Genomic DNA, 18,164 nt, shown 5'->3' with positions numbered 1-18,164 from the left:
TCTAACAGAGCAGGTCTGCAGTGTAATGGTTCCTCTTCTGCCTGCCCATATCCAACATAGCTTTATTAGTATTCGCATAAAGTGAATACTAATGAGGCTGCAGGCCCTGCTGGGATCTGTGGTGTTCCAGCTGGGAGGGCAGAGACCTGATGCTACAGACGCTCCCAGCGTGCGGGTTTACAGATCGCAATTATGCTGGAAGAGTCAAAATGTACTCAGAATTTCATCATCTGATTTATATAAAGCTGTAAGGTTGAATGCTGGTGCGATTTATTTTTGTCGTGAAACCGGAAAACCCCTTTAAGTATCATTCTGATTTTCCATTTACCTGAACATTCAGACGATCATCAAATATTAGTAACGTGTCAGATGACATTGGAAAGCTTGGACTCTCAGCAATTTTCTAGCAACTGAAAACTCCAAGAAATGAAGTGAACTTAGATCACCATCATGTCTGGAGAGGAGACATGAACTTTACTCATTATCAGAGATAAGCCTCATGGACACAGTCATATTATGACTGTAAGACCTCCCTGTGGTACGTGGTAGCGAAGTCACAGACTTGTATGGAGCTCTGCTATCTCTGCGTGACTCTGATTTCATATGGAAGTTAACAGGGGCTATTTGTGTTAGCTTATATATATGAATCCAAAAGAGAAAAAAAGTGGAATAAATTGTTGTATTACGAAGCATCACATGTACACGTAGTGGTGAATAATTAGCATGACAACCCTGATAACCTTCCTTCCTGTGACTTTCGAAGAGGAATGTAGCCTTGAACTACAGACAATAGATTTATGAAGCCAAATGCACCAGAGACACCAAGTACATGGTGTACCGCAAATGTCTTATGTACTTTTGACCCAATGATAACTAAATGAACAGTATTGAAAATTGGTAATTAAAAGAGGGTGTGCAATTTCTTGGCATAAAATATTTACACCAACCATAAGGCGCATATAGAAGAAAACCATGTCTAACATAGCTACTGGGCTGAGCCAACTATATCATACTACTGTATATACAGCATTTTTGGTAGCTTGCCACTTTAGAATGAAGCTGCCCTCCATTCATTTCTATGGAAGTGCTCGAAATAGGGAAGCAGCACGCTCAGCTATTTTTGGAAGTCCCGTTGAAATGAATGGGAAGCGCACCGCGCAAGCGTGGCCACTGCTCCATTCACTTCTATGGGGCTTACGGAAAAAAAGCGCTGGCTCAGCCATTTTCGGCAGCCACACAGAAAAGAACTGTCTGCCGCTTTGCAGGCTCCATTCTAAGTATACGTGCGGGTCCCAGTGATATGCCCCCAATGTCCAAAATGGGAAAACCCCTTTTAAAGGGCCTCTGTCAGCAGATTTGTACCTATGACACTGGCTGACCTGTTACTAGGGCTGCAGTAAACAATTATTTTAGTAATCGTGTATTCTACCGATAATTTTTTACGATTAATCAAGTAATCTAATAGGGAACTAGAAAAGCTACAATTTCTAGGGAAGTTGTGTGAAGTGTTCTTGCCTCCACCAGTAGTCTACAACTGGAGTGGGTGGAGTAACTGGTTGGAGTGGGGCGGAGTAACTGGTTGGAGTGGGGGCAGAGTGACAGTGTGGAGTGGGGGCAGTGTGGAGTGGGGGCAGAGTGACAGTGTGGAGTGGGGGCAGAGTGACTGTGTGGAGTGGGGCAGAGTGACAGTGTGGAGTGGGGGCAGTGTGGAGTGGGGGCAGAGTGACAGTGTGGAGTGGGGCAGAGTGACTGTGTGGAGTGGGGCAGAGTGACAGTGTGGAGTGGGGGCAGAGTGACAGTGTGGAGTGGGGCAGAGTGACTGTGTGGAGTGGGGCAGAGTGACAGTGTGGAGTGGGGCAGAGTGACAGTGTGGAGTGGGGCAGAGTGACAGTGTGGAGTGGGGCAGAGTGACTGTGTGGAGTGGGGCAGAGTGACTGTGTGGAGTGGGGCAGAGTGACTGTGTGGAGTGGGGCAGAGTGACTGTGTGGAGTGGGGCAGAGTGACTGTGTGGAGTGGGGCAGAGTGACTGTGTGGAGTGGGGCAGAGTGACTGTGTGGAGTGGGGCAGAGTGACTGTGTGGAGTGGGGCAGAGTGACAGTGTGGAGTGGGGCAGAGTGACAGTGTGGAGTGGGGCAGAGTGACAGTGTGGAGTGGGGCAGAGTGACAGTGTGGAGTGGGGCAGAGTGACAGTGTGGAGTGGGGCAGAGTGACTGTGTGGAGTGGGGCAAAGTGACTGTGTGGAGTGGGGCAAAGTGACTGTGTGGAGTGGGGCAGAGTGACTGTGTGGAGTGGGGCAGAGTGACTGTGTGGAGTGGGGCAGAGTGACTGTGTGGAGTGGGGCAGAGTGACTGTGTGGAGTGGGGCAGAGTGACTGTGTGGAGTGGGGGCAGAGTGACTGTGTGGAGTGGGGGCAGAGTGACTGTGTGGAGTGGGGCAGAGTGACTGTGTGGAGTGGGGGCAGAGTGACTGTTTGGAGTGGGGGCAGAGTGACTGTGTGGAGTGGGGGCAGAGTGACTGTGTGGAGTGGGGGCAGAGTGACTGTGTGGAGTGGGGCAGAGTGACTGTGTGGAGTGGGGCAGAGTGACTGTGTGGAGTGGGGCAGAGTAACTGTTGTGTGGTTGGAGTGGCTGGAGTAACTGTGGAAAGGTTGGACTGGGCAGAGTAACTTTATGGAGTGGGCAGAGTAACTGTGTGGAGTGTTTGGAGTGGGTAAAGATAGTAAACATTACACTAACCAATTGATTGATCAAATGTAAAAAGTGCACATGGCAAGCTTGATAGAGGGAGAAATGCATTTCAACTTTTATTTATTTATATAGCACATTTAATTGCAATGCTGTTGCCCAAGGTGCTTCAAAGTTACATTAAAACATACATTTATAAAAATATTAGCAGCCAATTTGTGTAGATGGGCTTGAAAATGAGGGAGTGGTGGCAGTTTAGAAATCATGTCCTTATTTTTTCATCTCCCACTCTAGTTTTGAACATTCCGCCATTCATTCCTATGGGACCAATTTCGCCACAAAAACGCAGATATTTCGTGACCCATTCGGCAAAATGTTCCACAAAGTAATAGCACACCAATCGGGAACAATCCGCACATTTCGGTATATTACTGTCTAGTGTGAAAACTGTGGGAGGAGTTAGGGTGGTAAATTTGACTATAATAATAAAAATATATTTGTGAGATAACAGTAAGTGGTCTTGCCATGCAAGAACACTTAAAAATGAATTAATAGACTGTTTTCCTTTATAAAAACTCATCAGACCCCCTGCCATCAGTCCCCAACACCTTTCGTTCCCCCCTGTGCGATCAGCCCTAGTGCATCAGTTCCTCCCATTTCCATCAGCTCCGTTCCCCCAGTGACATCAGCTCCACTATCCCCCAGTGCCACCAGCTGCCCCCTAGTGCCATCAGCTTGGCCCCCCCAGTGCCATCAGCTTGGCCCCCCCAGTGCCATCAGCTTGGCCCCCCCAGTGCCATCAGCTTGGCCCCCCCAGTGCCACAAGCTTGGCCCCCCAGTGCCACAAGCTTGGCCCCCCAGTGCCACAAGCTTGGCCCCCCAGTGCCACAAGCTTGGCCCCCCAGTGCCACAAGCTTGGCCCCCCAATGACATCAAGGCATAAGCTGTGGAGCAGCATCATGCCTGGTAGATGCCAGCTACCACAATAAGCTGCACAGGCTCCTTGGCCACCACTCCGATAGGCTCTTTGAAGGGTCGGGGATTTAACCAGCCCTCGGCCGTGCCCCTGTCCTGTGCCTGCAGCCAGTCATTCTCCTCCTGGATCTGCTCGGGCGGCCAGTTCACCGTGTCCTTGGCTTCCTGTAGCGCCCTCTCATGTTCCTCCCAGATCGTGCGGGGGGCGAGGCGTCCCCTGTCCTCTTCATCCTGCAGCCCAGGACCAAAGGGGGTGCGTTGCGGAGGAGGCTGCTGGAAGAACACTCCACACTGAAAGGCAGCGGACTGCCAACTGGCATGGCAGCTGGACGCGCGCACAAAGTTTCCCTCAGCGGAGTGCAGCAAGGTACGGGCCGGCAGGTGACAACAGAGCGGTGAGTATAGCAAGTTCTTTACTCCCGCTCCATGGACACATGACACAAACGAATGCTCGATGCAAAAAATTTGCATCGAGGATTTTTTTTGTGTCAAATTACTCGTTTCAGCCCTACCCGTTACATATGCCCTTGGCAGCGGCATCTCTAGCTTTCCAAATTATTTTTTTGGGGGGGGGCACACTGGGGGCCAGGATAAAAGTAGGGGGGGGGCAGCTATAACAACCATACATTTACACAAGTATGTTTAGAAATGCTGTGATACCTTACCCAATACCTAAAACCGCAACAGGGAGGAAAAGTCCTGCTGTCTGTGGTTTAAAAAAAACAACAACAATCACTCAGATTTCAACATGTCCTAGTTGCCTCTGGATGACACTGTTATAGGGAGGGGAATCTGTGGATGACACTGCTATGGGGGATCTGTTGATGACACTGTTCTGGGGGGGGATCTGTGGATGACACATACCGTATATAACATCTTATGCTATATGTGTCATGCACAGATCCACCCCATGACAGTGTCATCCACAGATCCCCCTCCATAACAGTGTCATCCACAGATCCCCCTCCATACAGTGTCATCCACAGATCCCCCTCCCTATAAAAATGTCATCCACAGATCCCCCTCCCTATAAGTGTCATCCACAGATCCCCCTCCCTATAAGTGTCATCCACAGATCCCCCTCCCTATAACAGTGTCATCCACAGATCCCCCTCCCTATAACAGTGTCATCCACAGATCCCCCTCCCTATAATAGTGTCATCCACAGATCCCCCTCCCTATAACAGTGCCATCCACAGATCCCCCTCCCTATAACAGTGTCATACACAGATCCCCCTCCATAACAGTGTCATACACAGATCTCCCTCCCTATAACCGTGTTTCCACAGATCTCCCTCCCTATAACAGTGTCTCCACAGATCTCCCTCCCTATAACAGTGTTTCCACAGATCTCCCTCCCTATAACAGTGTCTCCACAGATCTCCCTCCCTATAACAGTGTCTCCACAGATCTCCCTCCCTATAATAGTGTCTCCACAGATCTCCCTCCCTATAACAGTGTCTCCACAGATCTCCCTCCCTATAATAGTGTCTCCACAGTTCTCCCTCCCTATAACAGTGTCTCCACAGATCTCCCTCCCTATAATAGTGTCTCCACAGATCCCCCTCCCTATAACAATGCCATCCACAGATCCCCCTCCCTATAACAGTGCCATCCACAGATCCCCCTCCATAACAGTGTCATACACAGATCCCCCTCCATAACAGTGTCATACACAGATCTCCCTCCCTATAACAGTGTCTCCACAGATCTCCCTCCCTATAACCGTGTTTCCACAGATCTCCCTCCCTATAATAGTGTCTCCACAGATCTCCCTCCCTATAACATTGTCTCCACAGTTCTCCCTCCCTATAACAGTGTCTCCACAGATCTCCCTCCCTATAATAGTGTCTCCACAGATCTCCCTCCCTATAACAGTGTCTCCACAGATCTCCCTCCCCGCCACTCTCAGGAGTGCACATTTGACATTTCTAAACTGTAATCCATATCCTGCAGTAACTTTAACTTTAAATCAGGATTCAGCGGCCGTTCATCTCTACTAGTACCTTAACCTTACACCACTCAGCTAGCTTCGGTAACAGGGCCAGGCTACAGCCTACAGGCACTGGCTGTTAGTTGTTACCGAGCGAGCGCTGATTTCTGCAGGTCAGAGGATACGGATTACACAGTTTAGAAGAAATGTTCACTCCTGTGAGTGGTCCAGTGGTGGATCCAGAGCCTGGTCTCAGGAGGGGCACTTCCAGAATATTTTCTGTCCGCCGCCACATAACAATGGTGCTTATAGAACAGACTACACAGTGTTGACGTATACTGTATATTGTGTGGCACAGTGTATGCTATATGTGTATAACAAACATATTTCACATGACAACACTTTGGCTGGGGGGCTCAGTGGAGCTGATGTTGTGTTTTATCCTAATGAGAAAGATTTCATAATAAGGATTTGGAGAAGGGGCAGAGGGATAGTAGAGCAGAGAGAGGCTGGTGCTGCTACTAGGGGTTTATACCATAGGGGATTAATAAAGCCCACTATAATATAATAATATTCTCCTTATAATGTGATAGTGCAAAAAATACCCCCTTGTAATGCCCCCAGTTGAGCTAATGTCCCCATAGTGCCCCCATAATATACCCCTATATAGTGCCCCCAGTAAATGCCCCCATAGTACTCCTCTCCCCCCTTCCTCCTAGTGCCCCCCATAATGTACCAGTATAAAATGCCCCATATATAGTCCCCTAGTAGATGCCCTCAGTGTCCACCATAATTTGCAAGTATAAAATACCCCTTCTTAGTGCCCCCCGTAGATGACCCCATAGTACTTCTCTCATTCTTTTCTCATAGTACCCACCATAATGTGTCCCAGTATAAAATGCTACTGAACAGAGCCCCCATATAATATACCCCTTCTTTGTGGCCTCAGTAGATGCCCCTATAGTGCCCACCAATAATGTGCCAGTAACAAGTGCCCCCAATAATGTGCCAGTAACAAGTGCCCCCAATAATGTGCCAATAACAAGTGCCCCCAATAATGTGCCAATAACAAGTGCCCCCAATAATGTGCCAGTAACAAGAGCCCCCCCCCATCATGTGCCAGTAACAAGAGCCCCCCCATCATGTGCCAGTAACAAGAGCCCCCCATCATGTGCCAGTAACAAGAGCCCCCATCATGTGCCAGTAACAAGAGTCCCCCCATCATGTGCCAGTAACAAGAGCCCCCCCATGTGCCAGTAACAAGAGCCCCCCCATGTGCCAGTATTAAGAGCCCCCCATCATGTGCCAGCTCAGTAACAAGAGCATAGAGGCCCCCCAATGTACCAGTAACAAGAGCCCCCCCCCCCCAATGTGCCTGTAAAACAACTGTACAGTACATATAAAAAAAAAAACAAAAAAAAAAACACTTATACTTACCTCCATGTCAGCGATAAGATACAGGCCTCTTCCGGCCTGTGTACCGCGCTGTACGGTTCAAGCGGCGCGATGATGTCATCGTGCCGGCATCTGTTAGGCTGCAGGGACTAGGCTGGCAGCCTATCAGAGGAAGGGGAAGGGACACACCTCTCCCTCCCCTGCACCGCCGCACTAGCACAGGCATCTGTATCGCTGCGGCCACCGCCCCCCCGAGCTGCTCAGTTGGGGGGGCACAGCGTGATGTAGAGGGGGCCTCTGGTGCAGAGAGAGCTGAGCCACTAGGTGTAACGGCAACGCCCCCATTGCTCCTAGTGGATCATTTGCATATATTAAAACTCTATTTTTCTCAGAAATGCGGGCACATAAGAACATGGGCCCAACACAGATGCCATCATTTTTTATTAAAAAGAATCGGTTATTGACTACTGCTTTAAGAAAAACTCCACTACTGTCAACAAGCAAAGAAATGGTCACAAAGGCAGGATGGAGGAAGCATGATGCAAGTTCAAAACCAGATAAAATACACATGATTTTACATTTTCTAATCTAATGTAATAATCCTGAATCCCCTCGGCTCCTATTGACTCGATGAGAGTGAGAATCTCTATCTGTCTGTCCTTCTGTATATGCACAGTATAACTGGTGGGTATCTTTTTGTTTGTCATTCTTAGGGTTTGGTTAGAGAGAGCGTTTATCTCGGCAGAGAGCTGGGGAACAGAGAGAGAATATAAAAAATGTAAACAGTTGAGCAGCGTCCCCCTCCTTCTCCTGACTTCCGCAGAGGCCATCATCTGGAGGCAGGAGAAGACAGAGCATGCACGCAGGCAGCAGAGCGAGGGAGAGGGGAGTCAGTCAGGACAAGGTGGAGAGATTGGGAGGAAACAGAGCTATAGTGTGAGAGGACAGGTAAGGAGAGAGCGAGAGACTGTGGGAACATGAATGAGAGAGTGCATTCATCCGGGATCCAGATGTGGAGGAGGGGTGGGGGCCCAACGGGACATATCCAGATGTGTCAGGCTCATACAGCACAGAGGAATAATCTGATGGGCTGCAGAGAAACAGGAAGGGGCATAACATTTCCAGGATCAAAGGGATATTAAAGTGCACCTGAAGTGACAGCGAGAGAGAGGCTCTGAGGCCCCCACCAGTAGCTAGAACACAGTGTGTGAAGCACTGGGTAGGCTACTTTCATGGATCTGCAAAAATGCTTCCGTTACAATAATACAACCGCATGCATCTGTCATGAACGGATCCGGTTGTATTATGTCTTCTATAGCCAAGACTTGAACACCAAGTCTCGCTCCGCATCCCAGGACGGACAGAAAAACGCTGCAGGCGGAATGGTGACTGAATGGAGGCAAACTGATGCATTCTGAGCGGATCCTTTTCCATTCAGAATGCATTAGGTCAAAACTGATCCGTTTTGGACCGCTTGTGAGATCCCATGATGGATCTCACAAACGGAGAGCCAAAACGCGAGTGTGAAAGTAGCCTTAGAGAAGAACTTTCAATCCTCTTGGTTTCTCCTGTCTGTACCAAAGTGCGGAAAATAGGCAGTAGAGTGAAACGTAAGGTACAAAAAACGTCACTTTGGTGAACAGTGGGGGTCTCGAAGCCTGGACCCCAGTAAGGAAAACCTCCGATCAGAAGCTTTCTATAACTGAAGGCACACTTCAGATGTGGCACAGAATGACCACAAAGGCTGAGAGGACACAGAGTAGCATCGACAGAGGCAGGAAAATGGCAACAGTTTGGGATGGACCCCTGTGGGCATGTAATGAAAGAAGAGGGATACTACATTAAAGGGAACCGGTCATATTAAACATAGCATCAGAGCTGAAGGCAGCATGTTCTAGAGCAGAAGGAGCTGAGCAGTTTGATATAATTTTATGGGAGAATATTCGGTAAAACTTGTATTTTATTAATTTATATTCCTGCTCATTCTGGGCTCTGAAGTCCAGGACTCGGTCCTATCAGTGACTGACAGCCTTCCCTCTATGACTGTGTATACAGAGAGAGAGCTGTCAGTCACTGATAGGACCGCCTGCTTGGCTTCAAAGCCCAGAATCAGGAATCTAAGGGGGTCATTTATTATACTGAAAAACGCCTAAATTGGGGGTATTTTTGCTGCAGATGGTGGTGCAACGGTTAGGACTTTGCCCTGGTCACGCCAGATCTAAAATTGTGGGCGGGGAAGGGGACGGGCCGGCAGGCGTCTCATTTACCATCTTCTACGCCTGCTTTAGGCTTCCGAGCTGTCTTACATTTAGAACTGGCGCTGGATGCGCCGAAGTAATGGAGAGGTCCATGCCTCTTCATAACTTCGGCAGATCCATCAACATGGGGCGTTTTAGACGCCACTCTCTGTAAACGTGCCCCTAAGTGTATAAATTACAAGTTTTACCAAATCTTTTCCCACAACACTATATATCAATCTGCTCAGCTCCTCCAGCTCTAGAACATGGTGCCTGCAGATGAATTTGCATTTTCATGGTGACAGGTTCCCTTTAAGCATCTGCTGAATTGCTACTCTCTTCATGTAGCTCCCATTCACCTGGGGCCAGCACTTAATGGAACTGGTGAGATGGGACAACCCCTTTAAGTTCTGAGTGGGTTTACCATAGGTTTATTATTTGTATTCAAAATATTCACATTGAAATAAATATGCTCTCTTATTTAAGTACATGTACTGAGAAGCATCAAATATTACAAATTGTCAAGAGGACCATAATAAAAGGATGGGCAGATAGAAACAATACAAGAGAAAGCGGCTGAGATATGGAAGGTCTGGGGGCAGCTGTTCCATGAGATAACACAGGCGCAGCAGACCGCTGCAGGGCCTCCTTATACTACAGGTACCCAGCTCTGATTACCTTCATGTTTAAAGGGACACTTTCAACAGAAACTAGTTTTTTTAACTAAATATTTATAGAAAACAAAAGTTAGTTTTTTGGCTGTGTTTTTCATTTTGTGAGTTCTATGCCAGTGAAAATGAAATACAAAATACTTCCTATATAGAGATATAGGCAAGTCATTATCTGTTTACTGCTGCTGTGAGGGGAAGATCTTATCTGAAGTGCAATCTTCATGATAATAGTAGGAGTTCAATTCTTTTATTGTCTTGCTAGACCTAGATAAAGATGATCACAGAACAGCAGTGCACCTATCAGTGCAATGTCTGACGCTCTAACTGAGTCACTAAAGGGGAGGGGGGTTCCTTCTGGTCGGAGCGAGTTGTCTGAGAAAGTCAAGCAGCGCTGCTCACCATATTAGGGCAGGTCCAATAGAGATAAAATCCCATGCTGTCCACACGCAGGGTCACCAAAGACTTACCGCTGGTGTCCTAGAAAAGAGAAAAAAAAGGAGGATCCATGATTCAACACAATTAGTGATATGATTATTATTATGCAGTCATCATTAGCCACAGTGACATCATATAGAAAGCAAATCATAGGCGCCTGCTTCACAAAAGGGTCAGAAACGCGTGCTGGACGACAGGAAGAAGTTCTGCTCCTCTGTGCTGCTGTCAGGCGCATCCACGAGCACATGGAGCACTTGCTTCTGTAAACACCGACAAGAGCTCGCACTCATGAAAGGAAAAATACTACAAAAAGAAGCCCTTTTCCTCGGGTCTGTGTAAGCTCTGGTTTAAGAGAATATTTTCCTGCCATAATCGTGCAATTCACATGCACTCAGCATTTATATTACTCATACTCGTTCTCTAGCCTTACGTACATTTCAGGGCCGGTTCGTTGCACAGGGGCCCAGAGCAGGAGGGGGCCCCTTCTTACCGGTGGCAGGGGGAGATGAGCGCTAACATTGTTGAAGCGCTCATCTCTATTCATCTGTATGGCTGTCCTTAGGATACAGATGGATGCAGGTGTCTCCCTTCCCCAGTCCTCTCATAGGTTGCAGGCCTAGTGCCTAAAGCCTATCAGAGGGCGGTGCAATGACATCATCGCGTGTCTGAGACGTACAGCGCGGGACACAGGCCGGAAGAGGCCTGCATGGCATCGCTGAAAGCAGCAACGAGGTAAGTAATAAGTATATGGGTTTTATTTTTTTTATTTACACTTTGCCAGAGGCCCTATCTGGCACTCATGGGGGCATCTACTGGGGCCCTATCTTATGTACTGGCACACTTGGGGGGAACTATGGAGGAGGAGGAGCACTATGGGGTCCCCATTTTAAATACTGCCACACATGGGGGGCACCATGGAGGGGAGAGTACTATTGGGGCCCTATTTTATATACTGCACACATGGGGGGTACTATGGAGGGGGAGAAGCACTATGGGGGCCCTATCTTATATACTGACACACATGGGGGAGCACTATGGAGAGGGAGGAGCAATATGGGGGCTCTATCTCATATACTGGCACACATCGGGGCACTATATAGGGGAAAGAACACTATGGGGGGCCCTATTTTATATATACTGGCAGACATGAGGGGCACTATGGAGGGGGAGGAGCACTATAGGGACCCTATCTCATATACTGGCACACATGGGGGCCACTATGGAGAATGGGGGAAAAGGAGCACTATTGGGGTCCTTATATAGGGGAATTATACTGGCACACATTATGGGGGCATTTTATACTGGCACACATGGGGGTTACTATGGAGGGGGAGAAGCACTATTGGGGCCCTATTTTATATACTGCACACATGGGGGGCACTATGGAGGGGGAGAAGCACTATGGGGGTCTATCTCATATACTGGCACACATGGGGGGGAACTATATAGGGGAAAGAACACTATGGGGGGCCCTATTTTATATATACTGGCAGACATGGGGGGCACTATGGAGGGGGAGGAGCACTATAGGGACCCTATCTCATATACTGGCACACATGGGGGCCACTATGGCGAATGGGGGAAAAGGAGCACTATTGGGGTTCTTATATAGGGGCATTATACTGGCACACATTATGGGGGCATTTTATACTGGCACATTGTCAGTCACCATAGGGTACTATGGGGACATTGGCTCTACAGGGGGCACTAAGAGGAGGTCTTTTTTATACTGCCACACAACAGGGCACTTTTATGTACTGGCGCACATTATAAGGGGGCATTTTTCTACTGTTACACAAATAGTTATAAAGAGAATTATTACTACCGAGGGCATTATGGTGGGCTTTATTACAGTTGAGGGACTATGAGGAACTTGAATACTAGTATGAGCACTATAGGAGCATTATTGCTTCTGGGAAACAGTGGGGGCACTATTACTACTATGGTAGATAATTATTTCTATTGGTGGGAATTTGGGAAGCACTGTTACGTTGGGGGGCACCCTGGCACAGTATCAGCTTAGAACAATTATTATGTTTAGACTATTAGTGTCAGGGACACTGTATTCCGGGCGCAGTTATTTTTTAGGACACTGTGTGACAATAATTATTGAAAGGGAACTATCTGTGTGTAACTAGTATATGGAGCACAGCAGGCACAATATTAGAGGGGTGTTGATTAGGTGCGAGGATGATGGAAAACTAGGAAACTAAGATGTCTGTCTGTCAAACCCTGCAGAGAGAAGAGATGACTGAAAAAAATCATCATGGCGGTGTGGTCTGAAAGGAGAAGATGAGGACAGAGAACATCTACATCAAAGAAGACGTCACTGGATGTAAGAGGAATGTGGACATGTATTAGGCTACCTTCACATCTGAGTTAGGGATTCTGGCAGGCTCTTCCAGCAGAGAACAGCCTGCCGGAATGCTCCAGCACTGCTGGATGCATACAGAATGTCCGCCGGCCACATTAACTATGATGGGCTCTGGCAGAGATCGGCCACAATCCGGCAAAAATGCACAGAATCAACAAGACACAAAGTGCTGCATGCCTGAGTTTGTAGTGCTTCAGGTGTGAAAATAGCCTTAGGCCTCTTTCCCACGGGCGTGTGCACCCTGTTGCCGTATTGCGGACCGCATTTGCGAATCCGCAATACACGGGTGTCGTTCCGTGGCCATTCCGCATCACGGATGCGGACCCATTCACTTTAATGGGTCTGCAAATCCGGAGATGCGGAATGGTGTGGAACGGAACCACGGAACGGAAGCACTACGGAGTGCTTCCGTGGGGTTTCGTCCCGTACTTCCGTTCACCAAAAAGATAGAACATGCGAATGGGTCCACGATCCGCTGCGGCTGCCCCACGGACTGTGCTCGTGCATTGCGGCCCGCATTTTGCCCGTGGGAAAGAGGCCTTAACCTGTATGTTTTGTACTGCGATAAGTAATGTTAGGATGGAATTGGGTATGTTGAGAACCTGGCTTGGAGGGGAGGGGGCCGAGGCACATTCTTTGCACAGGGGCCCTCTGCTGTCTGTGTCCGCCCCTGGTACATTTTATATACCAACTGTCCAATAATCCAGAATATCCAGAATCTGACACACTAAAAAACATGCGCTTCTTTTTTTTTTCAGACGCCACTGTAGACAAATTTTGGGGCACTTCCGAGACATCCTAGCCACTTCTTTGACACAAATGAAAACAAAAAATCGATGGCAGTTCTGTGTATGCACCTCATAAAGTTTGCATTGTTTTTTTTTAATATAAAACAAAGAAAACAATCAGTTGCACCCATAAAATGCTGGCGTTTGATAAATCTCCCCCCAAGACTTCACCAAATAGTCTCTACTGCACACTGCAGCCTATCAAAGTGCAGCCTTCATTTTGCTACAGCAGTTTAAAAAGCTGAATTCTGATTGGTTGCTATGGGCAATTTGCCCCAGTTTCCAACCATGGACCTCACATATAACATAAACAGCTTATTGAGACCTGCATTACAGCTTAAGGGTCCATTCAGACGTCTGTAAGTGTTTTGCAGTTCACAAATTGCGGATCAGCAAAACACGGATACCGGCCGTGTGAGTTTCACAATTTGCGGACCGTACATGGCGGGCCCTATGACAGAAAAGCCTATTCTTAGGACATGTTCTGTATTTTTGCGGGGCCGCGGAAAAGAACTATGGATGCGGACAGTACATGGTGTGCTGACCGTATCTTTTGTTGCCCCATTGAAATAAATGGGTCCGCAAAATTCCAGAATGGATGTGAACCCAGAACTACGGATGTGTGAATGGACCCTAAGGGAGATTTCACACATGCTGTATGTGTTCTTTAGCCAAAACACAGCATTTTTAGTAGTGGTTTGGGCTTTTTTTTTTTTTTTTTTTTTTTAAGCCGAAAACCACCAAAGGCAGATGTTAGGCTACTTTCACACTTGCGGCAGGACGGATCCAACAGGCTGTTCACCCTGTCGGATCCGTCCTTCCGCTATCTCGCCGTGCCGCCGCTCCGTCCCCATTGACTATAATGGGGACGGGGGAGGAGCTCCGGCTCAGCACGGCAGTGCACGGTGAAAGGCCGCCGGACTAGAAGTCCTGCATGTCCAACTTTTTAGTCCGGCGGCCTCTCACCGCGAACTGCGCCGGAGCTCCGCCCCGTCCCCATTATAGTCAATGGGGATGGAGCGGCGGTACGGCGAAATAGCGGAAGGACGGATCCGACAGGGTGAACAGCCTGTCGGATCCGTCCTGCCGCAAGTGTGAAAGTACCCTTACCTGTAAGCCAACAGGAAATTCTGCCGCGTGTACAGACAATGTGGGTTATTTTAGAGGAGTTTTTCTTCTCACTTGTGTTTTTTGGGTCATGGCGTGTTTTTTTCATAACAAGACATGCTTTGGGTAAGCCTTTTTTATTTGGGAGTTTTCACATTGGTTTTTCTACAGGCTCCGGCCCCGGCAAATTTGCTAACGTTTATGCCTGGAAAAGTGCTTGAAAAACTACTCCAGCCAGTCGTTTTTCTCTCCAGGCGCGCGGACTGCCATCGATTCGACTACTTTATGGCGAGGCGCACACCTCATCATAAATTAGATGAATCTTACGGCAGTGCAGTGCAGAAAAAGCTGGTGGTCTTAGTAAATCTCCCCCTTTGTGTGAAGAAGGCTTCACAAAGGTCAACTGGGCAAAAACCGTATAAAGCAAGCCCCTACAGCATACTGGAGACCTGTCTGACACGCACACACAGCAGTTTATATACAAGGCCATGTGTCTTCTCCTGCTCACCGCTTTACTTTACATTTATAGGTAGGAAACGTAGGCTCCATTGTGTCCCTGTACTGTACGGCAATAGTCAGCGCTGACCTTTGACCGTGACGGCAAGGACTGTGTGCGCACACTGATAACGGACATTACCTGGCGGAGAACAGCACAGATTGATCCAGGAAGAGAGGCACGAGGTATCACAGGAAGACGCGGGCACGTTCACACCATGTTGTCAGCGCTGTTCAACCTGCAGCACCAATGTGCGAACTACAGCGAAAAGGGAGGACGTGCCAGACGTCTGACAGAAACATGGACCACCGGCATAAAACCGACAGATATATTCACTTAAAGAGCGATTCCCGACCAATATGGCCGCATTACAACGTGCCTGGTTATGCAGGTAGAGAGCCACAACACACAATTGTGCTAGTACTAGTCACATGCGGTAATACTAAATACACAATTGTGCTAGTACTAGTCACATACAGTAATACTAAATACACAATTGTGCTAGTACTAGTCACATGCGGTAATACTAAATACACAATTGTGCTAGTACTAGTCACATGCGGTAATACTAAATACACAATTGTGCTAGTACTAGTCACATGCGGTAATACTAAACACACAATTGTGCTAGTACTAGTCACATGCGGTAATACTAAATACACAATTGTGCTAGTACTAGTCACATGCGGTAATACTAAACACACAATTGTGCTAGTACTAGTCACATGCGGTAATACTAAACACACAATTGTGCTAGTACTAGTCACATGCGGTAATACTAAATACACAATTGTGCTAGTACTAGTCACATGCGGTAATACTAAATACACAATTGTGCTAGTAGTAGTCACATGCGGTAATACTAAATACACAATTGTGCTAGTACTAGTCACATGCGGTAATACTAAATACACAATTGTGCTAGTACTAGTCACATGCGGTAATACTAAATACACAATTGTGCTAGTACTAGTCACATACAGTAATACTAAATACACAATTGTGCTAGTACTAGTCACATGCAGTAATACTAAATACACAATTGTGCTAGTACTAGTCACATACAGTAATACTAAATACACAATTGTGCTAGTACTAGTCACATGCGGTAATACTAAATACACAATAGTGCTAGTACTAGTCACATGCGGTAATACTAAACACACAATAGTGCTAGTACTAGTCACATGCGGTAATACTAAATACACAATTGTGCTAGTACTAGTCACATGCGGTAATACTAAACACACAATTGTGCTAGTACTAGTCACATGCGGTAATACTAAACACACAATTGTGCTAGTACTAGTCACATACAGTAATACTAAATACACAATTGTGCTAGTACTAGTCACATGCGGAAATACTAAATACACAATTGTGCTAGTACTAGTCACATGCGGTAATACTAAATACACAATTGTGCTAGTACTAGTCACATGCGGTAATACTAAATACACAATTGTGTCCATGCTTTTTCTTAAAGGAGCAGCATAGACATTTTTCTAGATCTGCTTGCAATGCACACCGACAGGACAACAGGAAAGAGCATACAGCCTATCACTGGATCAGCACATATACGCCACAGAAATTTCCCAAAGTACGCGCCAAATGCAAAGCATGGCATATGTCACACATGGGCCCTTTTTAAAAAACGAATAAAATTTTTTAAAAACTCATTTTTTACTTTAAGGTGGCCCATCATATAGAAAGCAGACTATGCTACACGTACCTGTCTGGAGGATACTGGAAGTACATCCTTCTGACCCCGTATCTATGGATACGTCCAAAAGGTGCACTGGAAATATCTGCTTTTGAATTAGCTAAACGTACACATGGAACATAAGGGGGGACATTTAAATTTGCACAATGGCGTAGAAAGCACCTAATTTATGACCAGGCGCAGGCGGACCACCTGCAGTCTGTGGGGGACATTTCTCAATACTGGTGCAAAGGGAAACTGGCTTTGTTGCCCACAGTAACCAAACAGATTACATCGTTCATTTGTAAGAGCTTCTTTGAAAAATGAAAGGTGAAATCTTATTGGCTGCTATGAACAACTTAACTAGTTTCCTTTTACCCCAGTTTTGATAAAGCTTTCCAAGGACAGCACCGCACATCACATAGTGGCAGTGCTCGGTATTGCAGCTCAGCCCCTTTGACAACAGTGATGTCACTGGCCTAGGATGTGGCTGCTGCGCTCAAGGCATCTTCAAACAGCTGTTGACAATCGCCAGCAGGATCGCAATGTCTAATACAGTACATCGTGTGCTGTCTGCATCCGTAGTACCGTACCGGCCCTGCAAAGAAGGATAGAACATCTCCTATTCTTGACCGCAATTGCGGACAAGAATAGGCATTCCTATGACAGTGCCGGCCATGTGCGGTCTGCAAATAGCGGAACGTACATGGGCCGGTATCTGTGTTTTGCAAATACGTAATTTGTGGACCGCAAAACACTACGGTCGTATGAATGTGCCCTGATATGGAACTATGGAAATACCTCTGATTAGAAATAAATTGTGTTAGCTTTTTATTGCACTTTTTTCCTGACCGCGAAAACAAGTTCTTCATACATTCAGTGACAATCTGGCGCCTATCTAATCCGTCCTAACAAAGCACACGCAATTTAACAGTAAATTATGATGTGTTCATTGATCTCAGCCCCAGCATGAGGGAATCACTGCCACACGTGCTGGGGAAGCCAGTTAACCCGCCAACGGAGAGGTGGATCCAGAGCGCACATACATTCACTGCAGCTTGTGCCAGGCAATTATGTAACACGGTAGATACAGGGCAGGGGACAGACCGCGTTCTTCTCTTCTTGGCACACTTCAATGTAAACGACAGAGTTGCTCCTGGGGTTTTACGAACTTCCCGAGACCTGGATATACAAAACTGGCAGACTTCTCATGATTCATGTCCAATATGACATGAACACAAATACTACAATGTGATGTGAAGAAAGAGAAAGGAGTCCAAGCGTTGCCGTGAAATCGTGCACCCGAGCGAGCCTGGAAATCCGTCTGAAGGTTCTCGTTCATCCAGGTCTCAGAATTGTAGATTTTC

At 47.2% G+C, this 18,164-nt stretch overlaps 1 protein-coding gene across 1 annotated transcript in view; it reads right to left on the bottom strand.

Annotated features, from left to right (window-relative positions):
- Nucleotides 1–18,164, bottom strand: part of PLCB3 (phospholipase C beta 3) — a 163,527-nt gene that overhangs the window by 80,079 nt on the left and 65,284 nt on the right. Inside the window, exon 2 of the mRNA XM_040409852.1 lies at nt 10,295–10,372. Within this exon, the coding sequence (XP_040265786.1) occupies nt 10,295–10,372 (78 nt within the window). The remainder of the gene's footprint in view (nt 1–10,294; nt 10,373–18,164) is intronic.

This window comes from Bufo bufo, chromosome 10, assembly GCF_905171765.1.
Source record: "Bufo bufo chromosome 10, aBufBuf1.1, whole genome shotgun sequence".
Classification (NCBI taxonomy): Eukaryota; Metazoa; Chordata; class Amphibia; order Anura; family Bufonidae; genus Bufo; species Bufo bufo.
The sequence above is the reverse complement of the archived record's forward strand: the minus strand, read 5'-3'. Positions and strand labels throughout refer to the sequence as shown.